The sequence below is a fragment of the Chiloscyllium plagiosum genome, chromosome 5, assembly GCF_004010195.1.
Source record: "Chiloscyllium plagiosum isolate BGI_BamShark_2017 chromosome 5, ASM401019v2, whole genome shotgun sequence".
Lineage (NCBI taxonomy): Eukaryota > Metazoa > Chordata > Chondrichthyes > Orectolobiformes > Hemiscylliidae > Chiloscyllium > Chiloscyllium plagiosum.
In genome coordinates, this window is record NC_057714.1 from 11,756,786 (window position 1) to 11,776,318 (window position 19,533).

At 39.5% G+C, this 19,533-nt stretch overlaps 1 protein-coding gene across 2 annotated transcripts in view; it reads right to left on the reverse strand.

Annotated features, from left to right (window-relative positions):
* LOC122549721 (adenylate cyclase type 2-like) overlaps positions 1–19,533 on the reverse strand; it is a 625,439-nt gene that overhangs the window by 78,883 nt on the left and 527,023 nt on the right. For both annotated transcript variants that reach the window (XM_043689618.1, XM_043689619.1), the window contains 4 exons: positions 17,950–18,030; positions 6,892–6,961; positions 4,427–4,524; positions 3,106–3,190 (listed from right to left, as the gene is read on the reverse strand). In XM_043689618.1, the coding sequence (XP_043545553.1) occupies positions 3,106–3,190; positions 4,427–4,524; positions 6,892–6,961; positions 17,950–18,030 (334 nt within the window). The remainder of the gene's footprint in view (positions 1–3,105; positions 3,191–4,426; positions 4,525–6,891; positions 6,962–17,949; positions 18,031–19,533) is intronic.

Here is a 19,533-nt window from a genome sequence, read left to right on the forward strand (position 1 = left end):
CGCCGCTCCCCCAAGTCCCTCCTCCCTACCTTTTATCTTAGCCTGCTGGACACACTTTCCTCATTCCTGAAGAAGGGATTATGCCCGAAACGTCGCTTCTCCTGTTCTTGGATGCTGCCTGACCTGCTGCGCTTTTCCAGCAACACATTTTCAGCTCTGATCTCCAGCATCTGCAGTCCTCACTTTCTCCATTTCTATTAATACCTTTGCTTACAAAAAAATCATCTATCTCAGATTAAGAAGTAATAATTGAGAATAGCATCAACTGTCATTTGGGAAAAAAACACCTCCTAACATGTTCTGAATGGTCTGACTCTAATTCTCAGATGATTCTGCATTGTTCTCGAATCCCCAACAGTGGAGTAGTTTGTCTTTGTCTACCCTGTCTTTTCCTCTTAATTACATGAAGGCTTTGATCAGGTCACCCCTTAATCTTCTAAATTCTAGAGAAAACAGACCTAATTTGTATAATCACTCCTCATAACTTAACCCGTGAAGTCTCAGTATCATTCTTGTAAACGTACATTGTATTCTCTTCAAGACCAATATATCCTTCCTCAGGTAATGTGATCAAATCTGCTTCCAGCACTCTGAGTGAGGTTTAATCAGAGTTTTGTCAAACAGCAGCATAACTTCTGCATCTTCATACTGCAGTCATAAATCCATAAATTAATTCAGCACACATTTTCCTGCTGACCTCCAATGTATAACAAAATTGTTGTGTAACATTCTAAAATCACTACACAACATAGAAGGAGAATACTGATCCAAGTCTGTGCCAGTTCCTTCAAGAGCATTCCAGTTAATCTGTCTCCTGCACATTCCCCCTATTTGTGCAAATATTTCTCCCTGAAATATTTGTCCAATTTCCTTTTGAATGTTACTAGTGAATCTGTAGCCATCAGGCAGTGCATTCCAAACTCTAACACTTGCGGCTTAAAATTATTGTGATTTAGCCTGTTTCTTTTGCCAATCACCTTAAATCTTTGGCCTCTCACTTTCAGCATCAGAAACAGTTTGCCTTTATTTATTTTAACTAAACTCCTCACTGATTTTAATTTAGTCTGCTCAAAGAGAAACAATCACTGCTTCTCTCGCCTATCTGGGTAACTATAATTCTCAATCTCAGGAACACAGTAAATCTCTTCTGTAGCCCCTGCAAAGGCTTCATTGTAAGTGTAATTGGGATACATAGCTCTAGCTTTGGGTCAAACAGTATTTCACAGATTTACAATTTCTAGAATAAATGTTTATGCCCCACAACAGCGATAAAATGTATTAAACAAAACCCACTCATCACTGACATAGACATAGCCACACAAGATTATTTCTAAAGATGAAATATGTATTTAAGTTAAACGGTAAAACAGAAGGTCAGTTCGATATCAGTCTTCAAGCTTGTTCCAGTGAAATAATGGTAATATCACTGGACTAGGTAATAAAGGTAATGCCCTGGGGGCATATGTTCAAATCCCACCATGGTAGTGGAGTTTTAATTGAATCAATGAAATTGAAAACTGGTCTCAGTAATGGTAATTATTAAATTATCTTCAATTGTCATGAAAACCCATCTGGTACTATGATGTACTTTCAGGGGGCAAATCTTAGGCTGACAAATATTACATATTACACAAATGCTAGAAGAGCTCTTCTGGTAGTGTCCCTACCTCTACGTCAGGAGGCATGGATTCAATTCCACCCCTGCTCCACAGGTGTCATAACATCCCTAAATATATTGATCAAAAATACCAACACAAATGGCATGCAATGACCTCGCTTGTCTTTAGCAAGAGATGGCTTTACGGTTTCAACTTAACATTCAATGGTACAATGATTCAGTCAATAAATCTCCCACAATCAGCATCCTCATTGGGTAGGCATTGACAGCAGATGATTGAGCAAGTGACCCACTTCTTTGTTGCCTAAAACTGCCAAACAACCTATAGTCCTCAAGTAAGGAGTTGACAGTGTACATTCCATTTGCCTAGACAGATGCAATATCAAGCAACATCCTTGACTGAACAGTACACTTGATTGGCATTCTATCAGCTAGTTTAGCACTCAACTGGGATGTTTTTTGATTAGATTAGACTAGATTAGACTACTTACAGTGTGGAAACAGGCCCTTCGGCCCAACAAGTCCACACCGACCCGCCGAAGCGTAACCCACCCATACCGCTACATTTACCCCTTTACCTAACACTACGGGCAATTTAGCATGGCCAATTCACCTGACTTGCACATCTTTGGACTGTGGGAGGAAACCGGAGCCTCCGGAGGAAACCCACGCAGACACGGGGAGAACGTGCAAACTCCACACAGTCAGTCGCCTGAGTCGGGAATTGAACCCGGGTCTCTGGCGCTGCGAGGCAGCAGTGCTAACCACTGTGCCACCGTGCCGCCCACAATGTTCTATGAGGGCACTGTGTTCTCTCTACAGGATGCCCTGCCACAAGTCATCATTGCTTCAAATTTACAATCTCCACTACCTTGAAGCTTGAGAATGGTTGTGTTTCATGTTGATTCCTTTGTCACTTTTGAACTTCTGCTCTATACAGTGCTACAGCAGATTAACGAAAATGTCTCCTGTGTTATTTCCATTCCTAATACAAAACAACAGCATAAATCCTTTTCTCACTTAAACTCTAAGTTCTATAAACTTGCCTAAATTGTTAATGAGTATGCTGTCTCTCTGCACTGGTTGGTTTCAGCTTTGTTGATGTTTATGCTAAAAATAGGCACATATTACATCAATTGAGATATAAAGAACTTGCATTTGTGAATCACAACATAGTTTGGTCAGCATTCATTGATTTATAACATTGATTTAAGGACAAGAATGAAAAGAGGTGATGATTTTTTTAGAACGGATAACTTGTCTGAAGAAGCCATTGTTATTTTCAGCAATGGTTTCTTGAATATAATTTGCATTGCACTTTAAGAAAATTAAGCTGGTTTTCTAACTGTTTTTGGTGATCTCATAAATACACACATATATTTGCCTCAGATATTAAATTAACAAATAGGTCTTTATATTCATGTGGCTGTTAACCGTCAATAAGTTATTGTTTTCTTTATTCTTAAATAAAAGACATGAACACTTACCACAAGCTGTCCTGCAAAACAGGTGAAGAGAATGAAGACAAGTGTAATGAAAGCAGTTCCAAATGAAATCCCAAGAATAGAATTTCTACAACCAATCCAAACATTATAGTTAAAATAAATACACGTTGATTGTGTGCACAAATAATATTAATAGTTTCAGAATTAACCAACAAATATTTCAACTTTTGCCTGCAATCAAAACAGCACCATGCATCTCACAAAATGTTCCATGTTTATTGCATATCTTTTGAAATGTCGTCACTTTTGTGATTGATTGATTCATTTATTGTCACATGTACTGAGGTGTGGTAATCATATTGCACACAGGAATCCACAAAGCAATACAATAACAGGGATACAATTAATTTACTTTTAGTGTGGTTGATTAGGAGAGGAATGCTGGCCAGAAACCTGCGTTAATAAAGCTTTGGTTTCTTAACATGCACCTGAAAAACTGCACTAGGCAGACAGAATTTTTATTTATGGTCTCACCTAAAAAACACTTCTTTAACTGACGATCACCAAAGATATGTAGTTAACAACTTGAATGGAGCATCAACTCTCAATCTTCTGGCTCAGGGTGAGAATAATTCTAAGTAAATTCATTAATTTTGGAATTCTGCAGATGTGCTATGGAGTTACTGGCTGAATTCTTAAATTCCAACATAATGGAATTACGTGAATTTAAAGGCATGATTCCTCACTGCTTTAAAGCCCAATCTCAGCCAATGTGGTAAAACACTGGCCCATGATACAGCCTATCTTTAAAAATGGAAACCCTAGTGGAAGAGCCTTCCCCAATGGCTGGCCAACACATCCAAGCATCCAGTTTAAGTGTGCATGTGTGCTGTTGACAAAATTAAAGTTTGTTCTTCAGACTGACTGTGGTATGCAAAATGACTAATTACGGTATGGACAAGAGAAAACAGAAGTCTGCTCTCCTAATTAAAAAACAAAGTTTCTTGCAGTGACTCTATTAACATGCATTACAAAACAAGCACTGAATGAAGACAAATGGACACATGTAAAAGACCCCATTTGTCAAATGAGGCTTATATTAAAGGTCTATCCAACTTTACAGGTTACGTGCATATGGTCTTGCAAAACATACTCAGTGCATAATGAGGCTTGGCTGCAAGCTCAGACATTCTTTTCTAAACAAAAACAGGTGAACATGAGGGGAAAATAATCACTTGTATTCTACGCATGAAGGACTGTAGTAGTTCAAAAACTCTAGAAAAATTGGGGCTGGGTAAAACATTGCTGGCACCCACATCCCATGAATGAATAAAACTAAAGGAAATTGTATACACATACTTACTTTGGCAACACCAGAATCTGAACAATGAAGATACAGCAAAATATGAGGCAAGCACAGGTAACATAGTACTTGAAGGCTGGAAGTGCAGTTGCTCGATACTACAGGAGTTAATATGAAAATACAAATGAATCAAAGAGGTAATGTAAAGGCAACATCCACATTACTGTAAATTCTTATATTTCTCAGTACAGACAGTGAAATTTTGGCCCAGACATTATGAAGAGACATTTGTTAGATCAATCTGAGGTAACTAGTCTTCCTGTAAAACAACATGTATATGTTCTCAAGCAGTCTTGCAATAACAAAGAATTGTAGATACTGGAAAACTGAAAGAAAATCAAAATGTTCTGAAAATATTCAACTCATCCGGCAGCTTCTGTCAAGTGAGAAACATAGAATTAATACTTCAAGTTGGTTACCATTAGAACTGTTAAAGTGTATAAAAAAGAACACATTGAAAACGTTCAGTTCATTACAAGATGTCAGCATGGACTTTTACATTAGATTAGATTCCCTACAGTATGGAAACAGGCCCTTCGGCCCAACAAGTCAACACCGACCATCTGAAGATTAACCCACCCAGACCCATTCCCCTACCCTATATTTACCCCTGACTAATGCACTATGGACAATTTAGCATGGTCAATTCACCTGACTTGCACATCTTTGGAGGAAACCAGAGCACCTGGAGGAAACCCACGCAGACACAAGGAGAATGTGCAAACTCCATACCAGACAGTTGCCCGGAATCGAACCCGCATTTCTGGCGCTGTGAAGCAGCAGTGCTAATCACCAAGCCGTCGTGAATTTTGAAGATTTAACTAAATTATGGATGGGGGATATCTATTAATGCTATTTAAGTTTCCTTCCGGAAGGCATTTGATAAAGTCTTTCAAAAGATACTGTTACGTAAAGATGAAGTTGATGGAATACAAGGCCAATTATTTACGAGATTAAGAATTATTTAAGTGGAAGGGGATGGAGGACGTGGATAAAAGACAGGTATTATAATTAGTAGCATATGGCAAGTGGTATCCCACAAGATTCTGCACTGGGGCCTCAGCTACTCATTATATTTATTAATCAATTAGATAGCGGAATGGAAAACCTCTTGTCCAAATTTGCTGATGAGAAAGATAGATGGTAGTGTAGAGAGCATAATGGAAACATAAAATGGAACAGTTATTGATAGATGAAGTGAATTGATAAAACTATGGCAAAAACATTCCAAGAGGAGAAATGTGAAGTCAACGTTTGAATCTAAGAAGGGAAAACCCAGAGTAGTTTCTAAATGACGTACCTCGTCTGTTTCTAACTTTACAAAGAGATTTAGAGGTTCACTGACCATTAACATGTCACGAGTGGGTGCAGATAATAATCAAACGAAATAATAAAATGCTGGCCCTTAGATTTATGAACATGATGTATTGGTTAAACTATGAGGAAACAATATGCTAATTTTTTCGCATTTCTTAGAACTTGAGGAATGATTCAATCAAAGTTTTCAAGGTATTATGGAGAACAGTTAGGCTGGATATAGAGCAAGTATTTCTGCTGAAAGACAAGTATAGGACTGGGGAGTTAATTTAAAAAACACTTGCATAGATAAATGCTGGTAGAAGCCTAGAATTTTCTTTCATAAATAAGTTTGATGTTTGATCAATGCTAATTTTAAGTTTTGGAGAAAGTGAGGACTGCAGATGCTGGAGATCAGAGTTGAGAGTGTGGTGCTGGAAAAGCACAGCAGGTCAGGCAGCATCTGAGGAGTAGGAAAATTGATGTTTCAGGCATAAACCCTTCATCAGGAAGGGCAGATGAAGGGCTTATGCCTGAAACATCGATTCTCCTGCTTCTTGGATGCTGCCTGACCTGCTGTGTTTTTCCAGCACCACACTCTCAACTAATTTTAAGTTGTGCTCCATAGATGTTTGTCAATCCAAGGCATTATAGAATAAGGCAAAGGCAAGTATATGGAGTTATGTTAGAGATCTCACTGAATTACAGAGCAAACTTGAGGGGCTAAAAGGTCTCCTCTTGTTCCTATGTTATAAGGGCAACCTGCTACCTAACCTCCCTCATTATCTCACCACTGATCCAGATGTCTCTCCTCTCTCCAATTCCTGCATTAATGCTCCCAGTGAAACATCAAAAAATTTTCATTCAAGCTGTCATTTTTCAATACATCAAAGTCCAGATCCAATTCAAAAAGGACTTAGTGCATCTCCCTTTTAAGATACTGAGGCTGCCTTTAAATGGCATTTGCCACAAAGAACGATGGCCCCAAAATTGTTGCATTCACTTCACAAACAATGCAGAAATTATTTAAAATGCTAGGAGTATAATATGTTGCCTGTGATGTAATAAATAGGCGTCAGTTATATACAGAAACTCCAAACCCGTATTTGGCTTATTGAATTTCATCCCAAATACTTTACACCAATATTTTAATAAAAACTGACTCTTACCTCTTTCTCTAATTCTTGATTGTGAAAGAAAAGGGAAATTCTTTTAATGTCATCAGATTTTAGCCACTGTCTATAAAACAAACATATCTTCAATAAATTGTTGTATCAATTCTCAAACAAGTGTTATCTTATTTAAAATACAGGTATTGTCATCTGGAATTGACTCTCAATAAATGCATAAACTGATCCAAACTAAGACACTAATATATTAAGTAAACAGAAGATAATCCTAGGCTACCACCTTTATCTGGTTCTGAAGCTTTAACTTCTGACAAATCTCTCCATTTAGGACACTAGTTGAGTGCAGTGTGTAACATTATTGAAAGTCAATGACAGAAACAGCCAATTCAAGTGAATTTTAAGAAGTTAACAAAAAAAAAGTCCTAACAGCTGTTTAATTAGCAGATTGACATTCCCAGCTTCTGTTTCCAGTTATCTCCAACCAGCTGACTCAGCATTGCAGGAAGATTCTGTTAAAAGACAAGGGTTCCACAAGCTAGCTGAACAGGTTAAACTTGAGATATGGACTGCGAATTAGACACCATCACCCAGAATTCAGAAATCCCAAATCCTGTTGACATTGTTGCTAACTTGTCTATTTACCATAGTCATGGTTCTGTTTGGACAGCCTGGAAGATGCTGCAGTCCCTCAAACTGTGCTGTAGTGCCACTGCCTCTGTTCACCTACCCCACCTGAAGCAGCCCATCAAACACAGTTGATAACTGGATCATGGTGCTAGTTTCTCTCCTTGACTGCAATTTGAGAATAAAAAGGGGAGATAGTCTGAAACAGAAGAGTAAGAAAACATGACAGAAGGGAAAGAGAGAGAGAAGCAAAGGTGACTGTTTATTCATTGCATTGAGGAAGTGACATAGTCCTTCGTCTTCTTAGCCTTTATTCTCTTAGGTTTTCAATGTTGCATCAATGGTGTGGGCACACTTCTGAAATGAAACTTGGTAGATGCTATCATGATAAGGGGTTTAGTTGGAAGTATGCATTTGCAACTCTGATTTAACACCAGCTTTCCCATGCTCTAGCCAACATGCTCACTTAATATCATAGACCTGAATGCATGCTAAACACCATGGAAGCCCTCCCCTCTCATTCCCACTCCCAAATTTAAAAGGATCATCAGCTTCCAACATGTTACTTATTGGTTTTATTTCTTTTAGTTGCTAGTTCTTTTTCATGGTGCTTTCCATAGTTTTTCGAGCATGGAAAGTCTACAGGAATAGTGTGGCAGTGCTAAGTATTTTGTTGACCTCCTAGCATCTGCATCAACAGCTGCTTCCAGGTGGAGGGGAGGGAATATTTACTAGAAGTGTTTAAAATTCTGCGACGTTTGGATAAGATAGACAAAGAAAACCTGCTCCCTTGGCAGACAGTACATAGATTTAAGATTTTGGCAAAAAATACAGGGGATGCGAAGAACACATTTATTTTTAATTTCACACAGTGATAGTTATACCTTGAAGTTCAGGGTCTAAGAGATTGGTGGAAATGGAGACACTGAATGGTTTCAAAAGAAGATTGGATGGGCACTTGGGGGATGGCCTGGCAATGGATATAAACGAGAACATTGGTAATGACTGAACTGACGTGAACTCAATAGGCTGAATGGGCACTTTGTGCATTGCAATAACTCTATGACATGAGTGCATTGATAGCATGTCCTATTCAGAGAAAAAAACCCAATTCTGAGGGTCACCAGGGGCCACAGAGAGCTGAAAATGTTAATATAAGGAGAATGGGAGAGGGGTTGTGGGAAAAGGGCTCCCATTAGGAGGCTGTAAATGCCCTAGGTTTTTATAGTAAATATTTGAGCTTACCTGCACCTCCATCAAACTTTTTGGGTGCATTCCTCAAAGTTAATTGGCAATGATTACAAACTTACAGAATCTGAACAAGTCATAAAAATTTATGAGGGATCATATACACAGCATACACATAAATTGGAGGAGTGGATTATGGCAGATAAAAGGCTGACCGAATATGGGCAAAAGTGGTCCAGAAACTGTGGATAAATCTATTTGCCCCAGAGGACAACTCCAGAAAGTTGCCATGCATGCATGTCAGGAGAGATGACACCAGTATAAAGAGAGAAGGGCAAACCACTGGGAAATACAAACATTGGTTAAATTTGCAATGAAGGACAGGTGGTAAAATCCATGGATGAGCAAAAATGAGGTACAGATGTGGAAGACAAGGAATTGCAGTACAAAGGCTGAAGGTGAATGTGAAAATGAATGTGGCACTAGGAAAGAAATTGCAAACTTGCAAAAAGAGAGGAAGACCTTGTAGTAATAGTTTAAATGAAGTAGAGATGGAACAAGGTGCGAATACCACAAAGTGTAGAAGCCCCCATGGTCAAGACGTTTTAGTGGCTACAGACATGTTAGAAGCTAAGTTAATAAAAGTTGTCAAACAGAAATAGTTGGAAAACTGTAAAGAAATTGGTGTGCACATAAAGGTAAAGTTAGTGCACAACTAGGATTATCACTCAGATGGAAATTCACCTGGAAAAGTGATTCCTGATGGGACATATAAGCCATATGCCAAACTAACATTGAGCTATGGAGGAGAAATGTGGTGATCAAGATGTTACAGTATATTTGTTTAATACCAAAATGTGATCTTAAAGGTCTTCTTCGCTTTCTTAAAAACATTTCCCTTGGAATGTAAATCAATCAATATAAAAACTACAACTTTGCAGTGTAAAAAGTTGCAAAGGGAGGTAGTTTTGAAACCACCTAAAGAAGCAGGTAATATAGAAGGGCAGCTATGGAAATTAAACAAATGTGTTTATGGATTGAATGATACAGTGAGTTATTTCTCAGACAGGTCAGTCTTGCAGAAAGTAGACTGCATTCAACCTGAAGCAGACCCAGCAATGTTGTACTAGTATCATAAAATGAAACTGGCAAGCATCTTCATGATGTATGTCAATGATCGGTGAGGAAGTTCTAAGGAATTTGAGCGATGCGTGAAAGATAAAATAAAAAGGGAATTTCAGACTACAAGTTAGACTTTGAGGCCCATTAATAATATATTGGGCTTGACATTAAATAGAATAAGTCAGGAGAGACTTTGAAACAATCATCTTGATTGAAAAATGTTAATTGCATTCCAATAAATCAGGACATGTCCTCACAGAAATATGACATTGCATTCTGGGAAGAACCACACCAATTAAGAAGTTTGATTGGACAACTGATTTTACCTAAGGGTGACATTTTGTTTTCCATTTCAAGTTGCTTTTCTGGGAAATATGTACCCTGATATAAAATGGGACAGGTTCTGTGAGAGCGTGGGAGGTTCTCTTGAAAAACACTGAAGCACGCTTAAGTCTTCTTTGATGACAAGAGGTGCTGAACAGACATTTAATGTTTGCACAGAGCAGTCCTCCCCAGCTACCACATCAGTAGTAGATTTCTTGAGGCCTGAGATAAAAGCAGAGTTACTTCTGAAAATTTGGTTAAGTCTTAAGACACACTGGTTCATTATAAAATTAAAATAACTCACTTTTCCAATGGGAATAGGTTGCCTGGGCTACTTGCACCTGCATTCATCTCCATTTATAGCAGAAGTAGACAGATCAGAGGTGGGTTATTGCTTATGGGTTTGAGAATTAGTTAAATTTTCACATCTCACTCAAATTGAACTCTATTCATTGTTACAATCCAACTTTCCTTAAACAGAGTTCTTATTTGATGTTGGCTGTGCATAGCAATTTTCTTGATGTATTTGCAGAGGTCCTAGAATTTGTGGCAGATTTTGTTGAGGGTTACTGTTTGATTAGTTTTGCTTACCACTTTTTAGATCGCAGCACTTCCTTTCTCAGCACTAATGCCTTTATTAATTGATGTAGCCAAAAACAGGCATGTTACTAACAGGTGTTTTTTTTCTTTCAAAATAACAAACACATAGAGGTCTACACACAAAATAGCCATCATACATGCTCTCCGTGGACTCAAAATCACAACCAATTTTGAGCACACATGCACAAGTCTGGAATATTTTAGCCAGGGAGTTACCATCCTTTGTACAGTATCTTAATTTCAGATTTAAATGTAACAGCTGATCTTGCAGTAATATTGATGCATCATTAATTGCTGTTTGGAGAAGGTAGTTCCAAATTTCTTATAAATTTCCAGTGAATAGCTGGTCCCTCATGTAATTGACTATGCTCCCCTACCCTTAACCTCCCCTCAATTAATTCAGATATCTTTTTACACTTCTTTCATCACAACAATGACTACAACTTCAAAGTATTTCAATGACGGTCAAGATCAGATGAAGGAAATGAATGGACTGTTGCCAAGTTTGCTGATGACGCAAACACAGGCAAGAAGACAAGTGGTGTGGATGACTCATGGAGGGATATTGACAGATTAAGCGAGTGAGAAAATCTTGGCAGATGAAATATAATGTGGAAAATGTCAAATTATACACGGTGACAGGAAGAAGTAAAGTTAAATCGTATTTTAATGGAGAAACATTGCAGAAAGCCACCTGAGAAATGGATTTGGGATTCCTCACCCACGAATTACAAAAAGCTAGCATCCAAGTTCAGTGGGCAAAAGGGAAGACAAATGGAGTTAAGTATAAAAGTAGTGAAAACTTGCTCAAACTATACAAGGCACCTGATGAAGGGCTTTTGCTCGAAACATTGATTTTCCTGCTCCTCGGATGCTGCCTTGACCTGCTGTGCTTTTCCAGCACCATTCTATTCTTGACTTTAATCTCCTGCATTTGCAGTACCCAGTTTTGCCGATACAAGGCACCAGTCAGATGACAGCTGAAATTGGGTGCACAGTGTTGGGACCCTTATCTAAGGAATGATGTATTGGCATATGAGGTGGTCCAGAGAATGTTCACTAGTTTGACACTGGATATGGCAGGACATTCTTATGAGCAGAGGTCGAGTAGGTTGTGTCTTTATTCACTGGAATTCAGAAGAATGAGAGGAGATGTTACTGAAAAGTACGGAGTGTTAGGGGACTTGAAAGAGTATATGGAGATAGATTATTTTCCTGTGTGGGGGAAGATTTTTAATCAGAATGGGAATAAAAGGGTTGTAGGGAAAGGGCAGGAAAGTAGAGTTGAGAATTATCAGGCAGGTGGACATGACGCTTTATTCCTGATGAAGGGCTTTTGCCCGAAACGTCGATTTCGAAGGTCCTTGGATGCTGCCTGAACTGCTGTGCTCTTCCAGCACCACTAATCCAGAATTGAGAATTATCAGATCAGTCCTCGAATGGTACAACAGACTGGATGGCCTACCTCTGCTCCTATGTTTCATGGCCTTAAGTCTTAAGTGAGTCAGAAAATCCCATCTGTGTCACTAAAGTCCTTTAGGGAAGGAAATGGCTGTCCTAACCTGGTTTGGCCTAAATTTGACTCTTGACAAATGACAATAGCAGTGTGGTTGACTCTTAACTGCCCTTTGGGAAAATAGGGATCAGCAATAAATGCTGGCCAAGCCAGCTACACCCACATCTCATGAAATAGAAAATCACTGCTTGGTAGCCACCTCTCTAATACACTCTATTGCTGCATCTTTCCCACTGCAGTTGTCGTCATGATGCTTCTCCTTTCCTTGCATCTGGTTCCACATCAACTCTCCTCAACACGAAGCCTCTCTCACTGCTGCTATTTGGTACTCAGGCCTCAAACTGAAAAATGCCACTCACTTGCCCACTGCTCATTGCTGTTTCTTTCCTCTAGAGTGAGCAGCAGGTTTTCAGAGCCACTTTAAAATTCAAATGATAAACCCGCCTTTTGGGAGGAAATTGACTACCTGTACCCCTTCCATTAAAACCAGGCAGGTTGGAAGTGCATTAGAATTACATTTGAGAACGTTGTAAATTGCACAACACACCCAATTAAATGCCATCCTATCTTGTAGTCTAAATTTTCTTAGACACAGTTCTTATCAGAATACTCAGTTTGCATGGCAATCTTTCTAGAAGAGCAGCTCTTACACAATCTTTCACTTGCATGGATTCAGGCAAATTTCTTTGAAATGTTGCTCTGTGATTGAATTTCATAAGTGTTCTTGGGGGCTTTTGAGGATGAATTTGCCTTCTTTGCTCTTGAATTTTGAACCCTTACTTGTGGTTAGTTCTAGTGTTGATAGCCTGATACAAAAATACAAAGTCCTGATTTAAATTTGATTTAGGTGAGTGGTATACAGGTGTTCTCTGCTGATAAGGTAGAGACATTTAATTGCCGAGCCTTATTTAAATCTGCATCTGCTGAATTCTGGCCAAAGGTTGGTGGATTTAATTTAATTTGAATTTGTTTTCACGTGTACAGGAGTACAGTGAAAGCGTATAATGTCACCACACAAGGCGCCATCTTAGGTACAAGTACCCAGGTAAAGAACCTTAAGAACAACGCAGAAAGAACAAAGTTAAAAGTTAAAAATTGCAGTGATTATAGTATAGTGTAAAACATATGAAATAGGGTTAAAAGTTACACATTGCATAACTTCTTAGTTTGATGCAGAAAATAAAGCTGAAAGTTCAAACATTACAGTCTTTCTTAAGTCAAGATTAGAGTGGTGCTGGAAAAGCACAGCAGGTCAGGCAGCATCCAAGGAGCAGGAAAATCGATGTTTTGGGCAGGAGCTCTTCATCAGGAATGAGGCTGGGAGCCTCTGGGGTGGAGAGATAAATGGGAGGGGGGTTGGGGCTGGGGAGAAGGTAGCTAAAAGAGGTACCTTCTCCCCAGCTCCTCTTAGCTACCTTCTCCCCTGCCCCACCCCCTCCCATTTATCTCTCCATCCCAGAGGCTCCCAAGCCTCATTGCTAATGAAGGGCTCCTGCCCAAAATGTCGATTTTCCTGCTCCTCGGATGCTGCATAACCTGCTGTGTTTTCCCAGCACCACTCTAATCTTGACTCTGATCTCCAGCATCTGCAGTCCTCACTTTTGCCTCATCTTTCTTAAGCGTTTAGTCATGGTGGGCCTACACTTTGCGGAATCACCTCAAGACCCAAAGTCCACGTCGGGCCAAGAGACTGTCACGTATCGCCGAAACACCACCATACCTGGCTGAAAGACCACCATGCTGGGCACTGTGAGATCACCATGCTGGGCTGAGAGTCTACCACGCCAGGCTGGGAGGCCATCACACTTGATGTGACATCAAGGAGAGTGAAAATCAGATGGGAAACTGATACTTATGAATCTTTTCAGACACTGTACAGTATGTTTTCCTAGGGATGGTGTGACTTTAATGTTCCACCCTGCACTTATCTGTATTTTAATTAACTGTGACATGGTTTTGTTCATAAAAAAAATTGGAAATATTAATCTTTTTGTCTTTTTTAATCTTTTAGACTCTTTTTAGTTTCTCATGAGTACAAGAACATTTTAAAGAATAAGCAAAATATTGTAGACACTGGATATCTGAAATCAGGAAGTTTTGGATTTTGAGACCAATATGACCCTTTTGGATTCCAAAAATATGAACCCTATTTCACTCTCCACAGATTCTGCCAGATCCATTCAATGTTTCCTGCATTTCTAGGTTTTGAACATAAGAAGTAAGAGCAATAATAAGCAATTTGATCTCATAAGTTGAAGAGTGTGGTGCCGGAAAAGCACAGCCAGTCAGGTAGCATCCGAGGAGCAAGAGAGTCAATATTTTGAGCATAAGAGCTGGGCTAGCCTCATTCCTGATGAAAAGCTTGTGCTTGAAACATTGACTCTACTGCTTCTTGGATGCTGCCTGACCGGCTGTGATTTTCCAGCACCACAGTTTTCGACTCTAACCTCCAGCATCTGCAGTCCTCACTTTCTCCCGATTTGATCTCACCAGCCTGTTTCAGGATTCAGTCACATGATGACTGATCTGACTGTCACCCTAACTCCCCCAACACATTTGGCTCCCTTGCAGATCATAAATCTGTCTAACTCAGAGTTGAATAATATGGTTGTCCAAAGATTAAAATCCTCTAAAAGAACAAAATCCTCCTAAATCCTATCTTAAATGGGAGGCCCTTTATACTGAAATCATGTTTCTTAGTGTAGACTCAGTTACAAGATGATATTAGCAAAAGGGTGGCATGGTGGCTCAGTGATTAGTCCTGCTGCCTCACAGCGCCAGGGACCCAGGTTTGATTCCAGCCTTAAGTGACTGTGTGGAGTTTGCACATTCTTAAGCCTGCGTGGGTTTCCTCCGGGCGCTCCGGTTTCCACCCACAATCCAAAGATGTGCAGGTTGGGTGAATTGGCCATGCTAAATTGCCCATAGCATTCAGGGATGTGTGGGTTAGGTGCATTAGTCAGGGGTAAATGTAGAGTAACAGGGGAATGGGTCTGGGTGGGTTACTCTTCGGAGGGTCGGTGTGGACTTGTTGGGCGAGGGGCCTGTTTCCACACTATAGGGATTCAATGAAGGGAAGACATCATCTCAGCATCCAGCAAGTCAAGCACCTCGTCATCTTGTTTCAATATGATCACCTCTCATTTTTTTTTACCTTCAATGAGTAAGCTACAACCTGTTCACTGTTTCCACAGGAATTAAACTGGCATTGCTTCTTTGAACTGCCTCTCATGCAAAAATATTCATCCTTAAAAAAGGAGACCAAACATTTACACAGTAGATTAGGTGTGGTCTCAACAATCCTCTGTACCGTTGGCTTCCCTACTTTCATATTTTATTCCCCATTTAGTAATGACCATTTCATTTGTCTTAACAATTATTTGCTGTATTGCATTATAACTTTCTGTGATTCATGATTTGGAGATGTTGGTGTTGGACTGGGGTGTACAAAGTTAAAAATCACACAACACCAGGTTATAGTCCAACAGGTTTAATTGGAATCACTAGCTTTCGGAGAGCTGCTCCTTCATCAGATGGTGTGATTTTTAATTCTGTAATTCATGCATGGAGTCACAGGTAGACAAGATAAAGAAGATGACGTTTGGTACGTTTGCCTTTAATGATCAGTGCATTGACTGCAGGAGATGGGAGGTCATGTTGCGGCTCTACAGGACATTGGTTAGGCCACTTTTGGAATACTGCATTCAATTCTGGTCTCCCTGCTACAGGATGTTGTGAAACTTGAAAGGGTCCAGAAAAGATTTACAAAGATGTTGCCAGGGTTGGAGGGCTTAAAATATGTTGAAAGGCTGAATAGCCTGGGGCTGAAGGATGATTTTATTAAAATTTATAAAATCATGAGGGGTATGGATAAGGCGAATAGACAAGATCTTTCCCCTGGGGTAGGGGAGCCCAAAACTAGAGGGCATAGGTTTAAGGTGAGAGGAGGAAAAGATTTAAATGGGACTGAAGGAGCAACTTCTTCATGCAGAGGGTGGTGTATGTATGGAGGCTGGTACAATTATAAGATGTAAACAGCATCTGGATGGATATATGAATAGGAAGGGTTTAGAGGGACATGGGCCAAGTGCTGGCAAAGTGGGACTAGATTAATTTAGGATATCTGGTTGGCATGAATGAAGGGTCGGTTTCCATGCCGTACAGCTGTCTGACTCTATGAAGACATCCAGATCTCTCAGTATCTGCAACATTTTCTCATTGATTCTTAGCTGACTCTGTTGTTGCAGTCTGTGCCTGCTTTCTGTGAAATGCTTCCTTCACATGGCTGAGGAGTTCCTTCCAGAATCACAGTATGTTTTTACCCATTGAGAGGGATCACAGATCTTTACTGTGCAGTCAATCCACAAAGAAAGCAAGAAACAACGTCAATTACTATACACAGCCTTTTCAACCTTGTAGGAGCTTTCTGTTCTGTCAACCGTGAAAGTTTATGGAGTATCTTCCTCAAATTTGGCTGTGCTCAGAAATATCTCACAATTCTCATCCTACTTCATGATGACATGCAAGCCATGTTCCTTATCAACAGATTTAACATATTCCCTACCTTGGAGAATACAAGTGTCAAACAAGACAGTGTCCTCACACCACCCTTTACTCTATCTCCCTTGCTTCAACACTGCTATGACTTCCAGAAAGCAATCCATAAGCACAGAGATAATTCACAACTTTAACAGAAAACAATTCAATATACACTCCCATCAGTCCAATCCTAAAATTACTCTAAATTCAGTCACTGAGTCAGGTCTCTAACCACTACACACTACACACAATGGGTGATTTATCAGAAAATGGTAATTTCAATAACAGCTATATTCCATTGCTCAACATTAATGACCAGAAAATCTCAGACAACACCTCCACAATTTTCAAATTAGCCTCGTGCTCTGAGAAAAAGCCCACTGGTGCTGTTGGTCCTTGAAACATACTGCCTGTTGTGTTGTGAGTCAGAATTTAAAATAATCTGCGAATTTCCATTTATTAGCAACTCATTAATCCTCATGGACTTCATATCTTGCTTATTTCACCTACCAACTAGACGCACAGTGTTTGTGGAGCCAGCCAATCCAGGAACAGAGATAGACAAAATTACACAGAAGAATATGTTTTGTTAAGCACAGTAGAACTTAATGAACTATGAATCAGAGGAACTGGAAGATTGGCTTCAACTGGCACCATTTGATTCCTGCATTAGCTTCAGAAAAATGGTGGGGGCAGAAAGCAATGCACAATTGAGTACAAAATTCTGTAACAATTTCCATGGTGATTGATTTTATAGGAATACAGATCTCAACAGTCATTGCATAATTTGTATGGCATAGACAAAATATTTCAGGTGCTCCCTTCATTTTAGGGACAAGTAAATGATCTCAGATGGATAGATTCTATATGGTGTAAACATGCTCTCTGTTGGGAAAATGGCTATATGATTGTGCACTCATATTTGAGAATCAGCCGCACCGTGATGAGTTTCTTTTTCATCTTCTTACACTAATGTTTACTTTTCCATGTAATTCATTATTAGAGATGATGAGATGGGCAGCATTAAAGTTTCTACACAGTTATCAAAGATACGCTTACCATCTCAGGTACAGACTTACAGTAAGTTGTTTGACACCAATGTTTAATTCTAAAATTTTAAATTATGAATCTGTCCATCTCCTCTACCTTCGAGGCAATACTTATCTTCTGAAATGCAAACTTACTTTTGTGAATTAATTCCATCAATAGCTCTAATCATTCTCTCATTTAATTCCTCCTCGAATCTCCTTTTCTGTGACTTTGTTCTGAAACAGTAAAAATTATTTTCTGTTAATGCGCAGTATGGAATACGTTTAATGAAGCAAATTTAAAACCAGGCATTTGAGAGAAAGGTTCTGAGCATTTCCGTTATGTTTTCTTTATCATCATCACATGCAAAAAATATTTGGCATGTGGTTGACATACAAAGGACTTGAAATTATGTTCAAAGTTTGTGAGAAGATTTGTAACTCGGGTGCTCGTTGAAATTATGTTCTAGGCTAACGAGAGCCATAACATCAAAGATGAGGGAGGAACTAGATACACCAAGTTTTTAACTGTGCTGCTAGTTTATTTATGGCTTTTACAAAGGAGTACAACCTCTGCCAGTTAAAGGTGTGTGCATTTGGGGAGGTGGGGTATGTGGAGGAGGTAGATTGGTTGTTTGGACTTAGAAAAATAAACATTGGAATTGCAAGGAGATTCATCTGATCTGCAGTCAAAATGGACACTATTTACAGTCAACGCCTTGTGCCTGGTAAGTAGTGATGGTTTGACCAATGGCATGTTGAAATATCAGGGTTTCAGGAGTCAATGTGTATAAATGTTTAAGACGTTCATATGAAACGTCACTTGGCTAATTTGATGGAGATGTCAGCATGTAACAACAGATAGTTAACGCCTCCCCTAAACTGTGGTAAAGGGTTTTCATATAGAAACATGAGTAGGCCATTCAGCCCCTCAAACCTGTTCTGGCATTTAATGAGATCATGGCTAATCTGTGGCCTAACTCCATTTGGCTGTATTTGGCCCATAGCTCTTAATACTTTGGCTTAACTAAACCTTCTGTCTCTCAGATTTAAAACTAACAACTGATCTATGAATGTGTGACGATGCTGCTCTTTTAACAAGGTTATGTTGTCTTTGTTGTTTTCCCAGAGTGGTCATAAAGACAGAGATGCCGATACATCTGGGTTTATCCACTTGAAGAAGATTTTAGATTTAATAAAGAAACACTTGTACAATGCAAGGGGAATGACCAGTTCTCCCAACTCAGCTTTTCTCTGGTTTGTTTTGGTTTTAGCAGTCTGGCCGTTTTGCAGCTGCTGGTCAAGTATTAGCTGGAAACCTAGAGAAGCTGCAGGACTCAAAAGAAACAGCTCCATGCTGATCCTGCAGCCGCCCCCCACCCCACCCCCCCCACCGCCCCTGCCCCCACCCCACCGCCCTCTCTCTCTGACATCTCTCCTGTAAAAACCTGTGTTTACTTTTTTTGGCAAGGGGGTGTTTATGGGACGTTGCAAGTATTTGGAACAGCATCATTAAGTTGTGACAGAGTTGATTGGCTTTTCAAATAGTTACGTTATTCTAAATTCGGTTTTCTTTTGTTTGTGTATAAATAAATCTTGTACTGTTTAAAACTGAGTGGTTGGGCCAGCTGCATCACTCCCAGAATATCCACTACACACCTGCTTAAAACAACAAGAAAAATCAGGGTCAGGGCTACCTTCTTGAAATGTTTTGAGGGTGTCTGGCCCGGTCCAGATTGG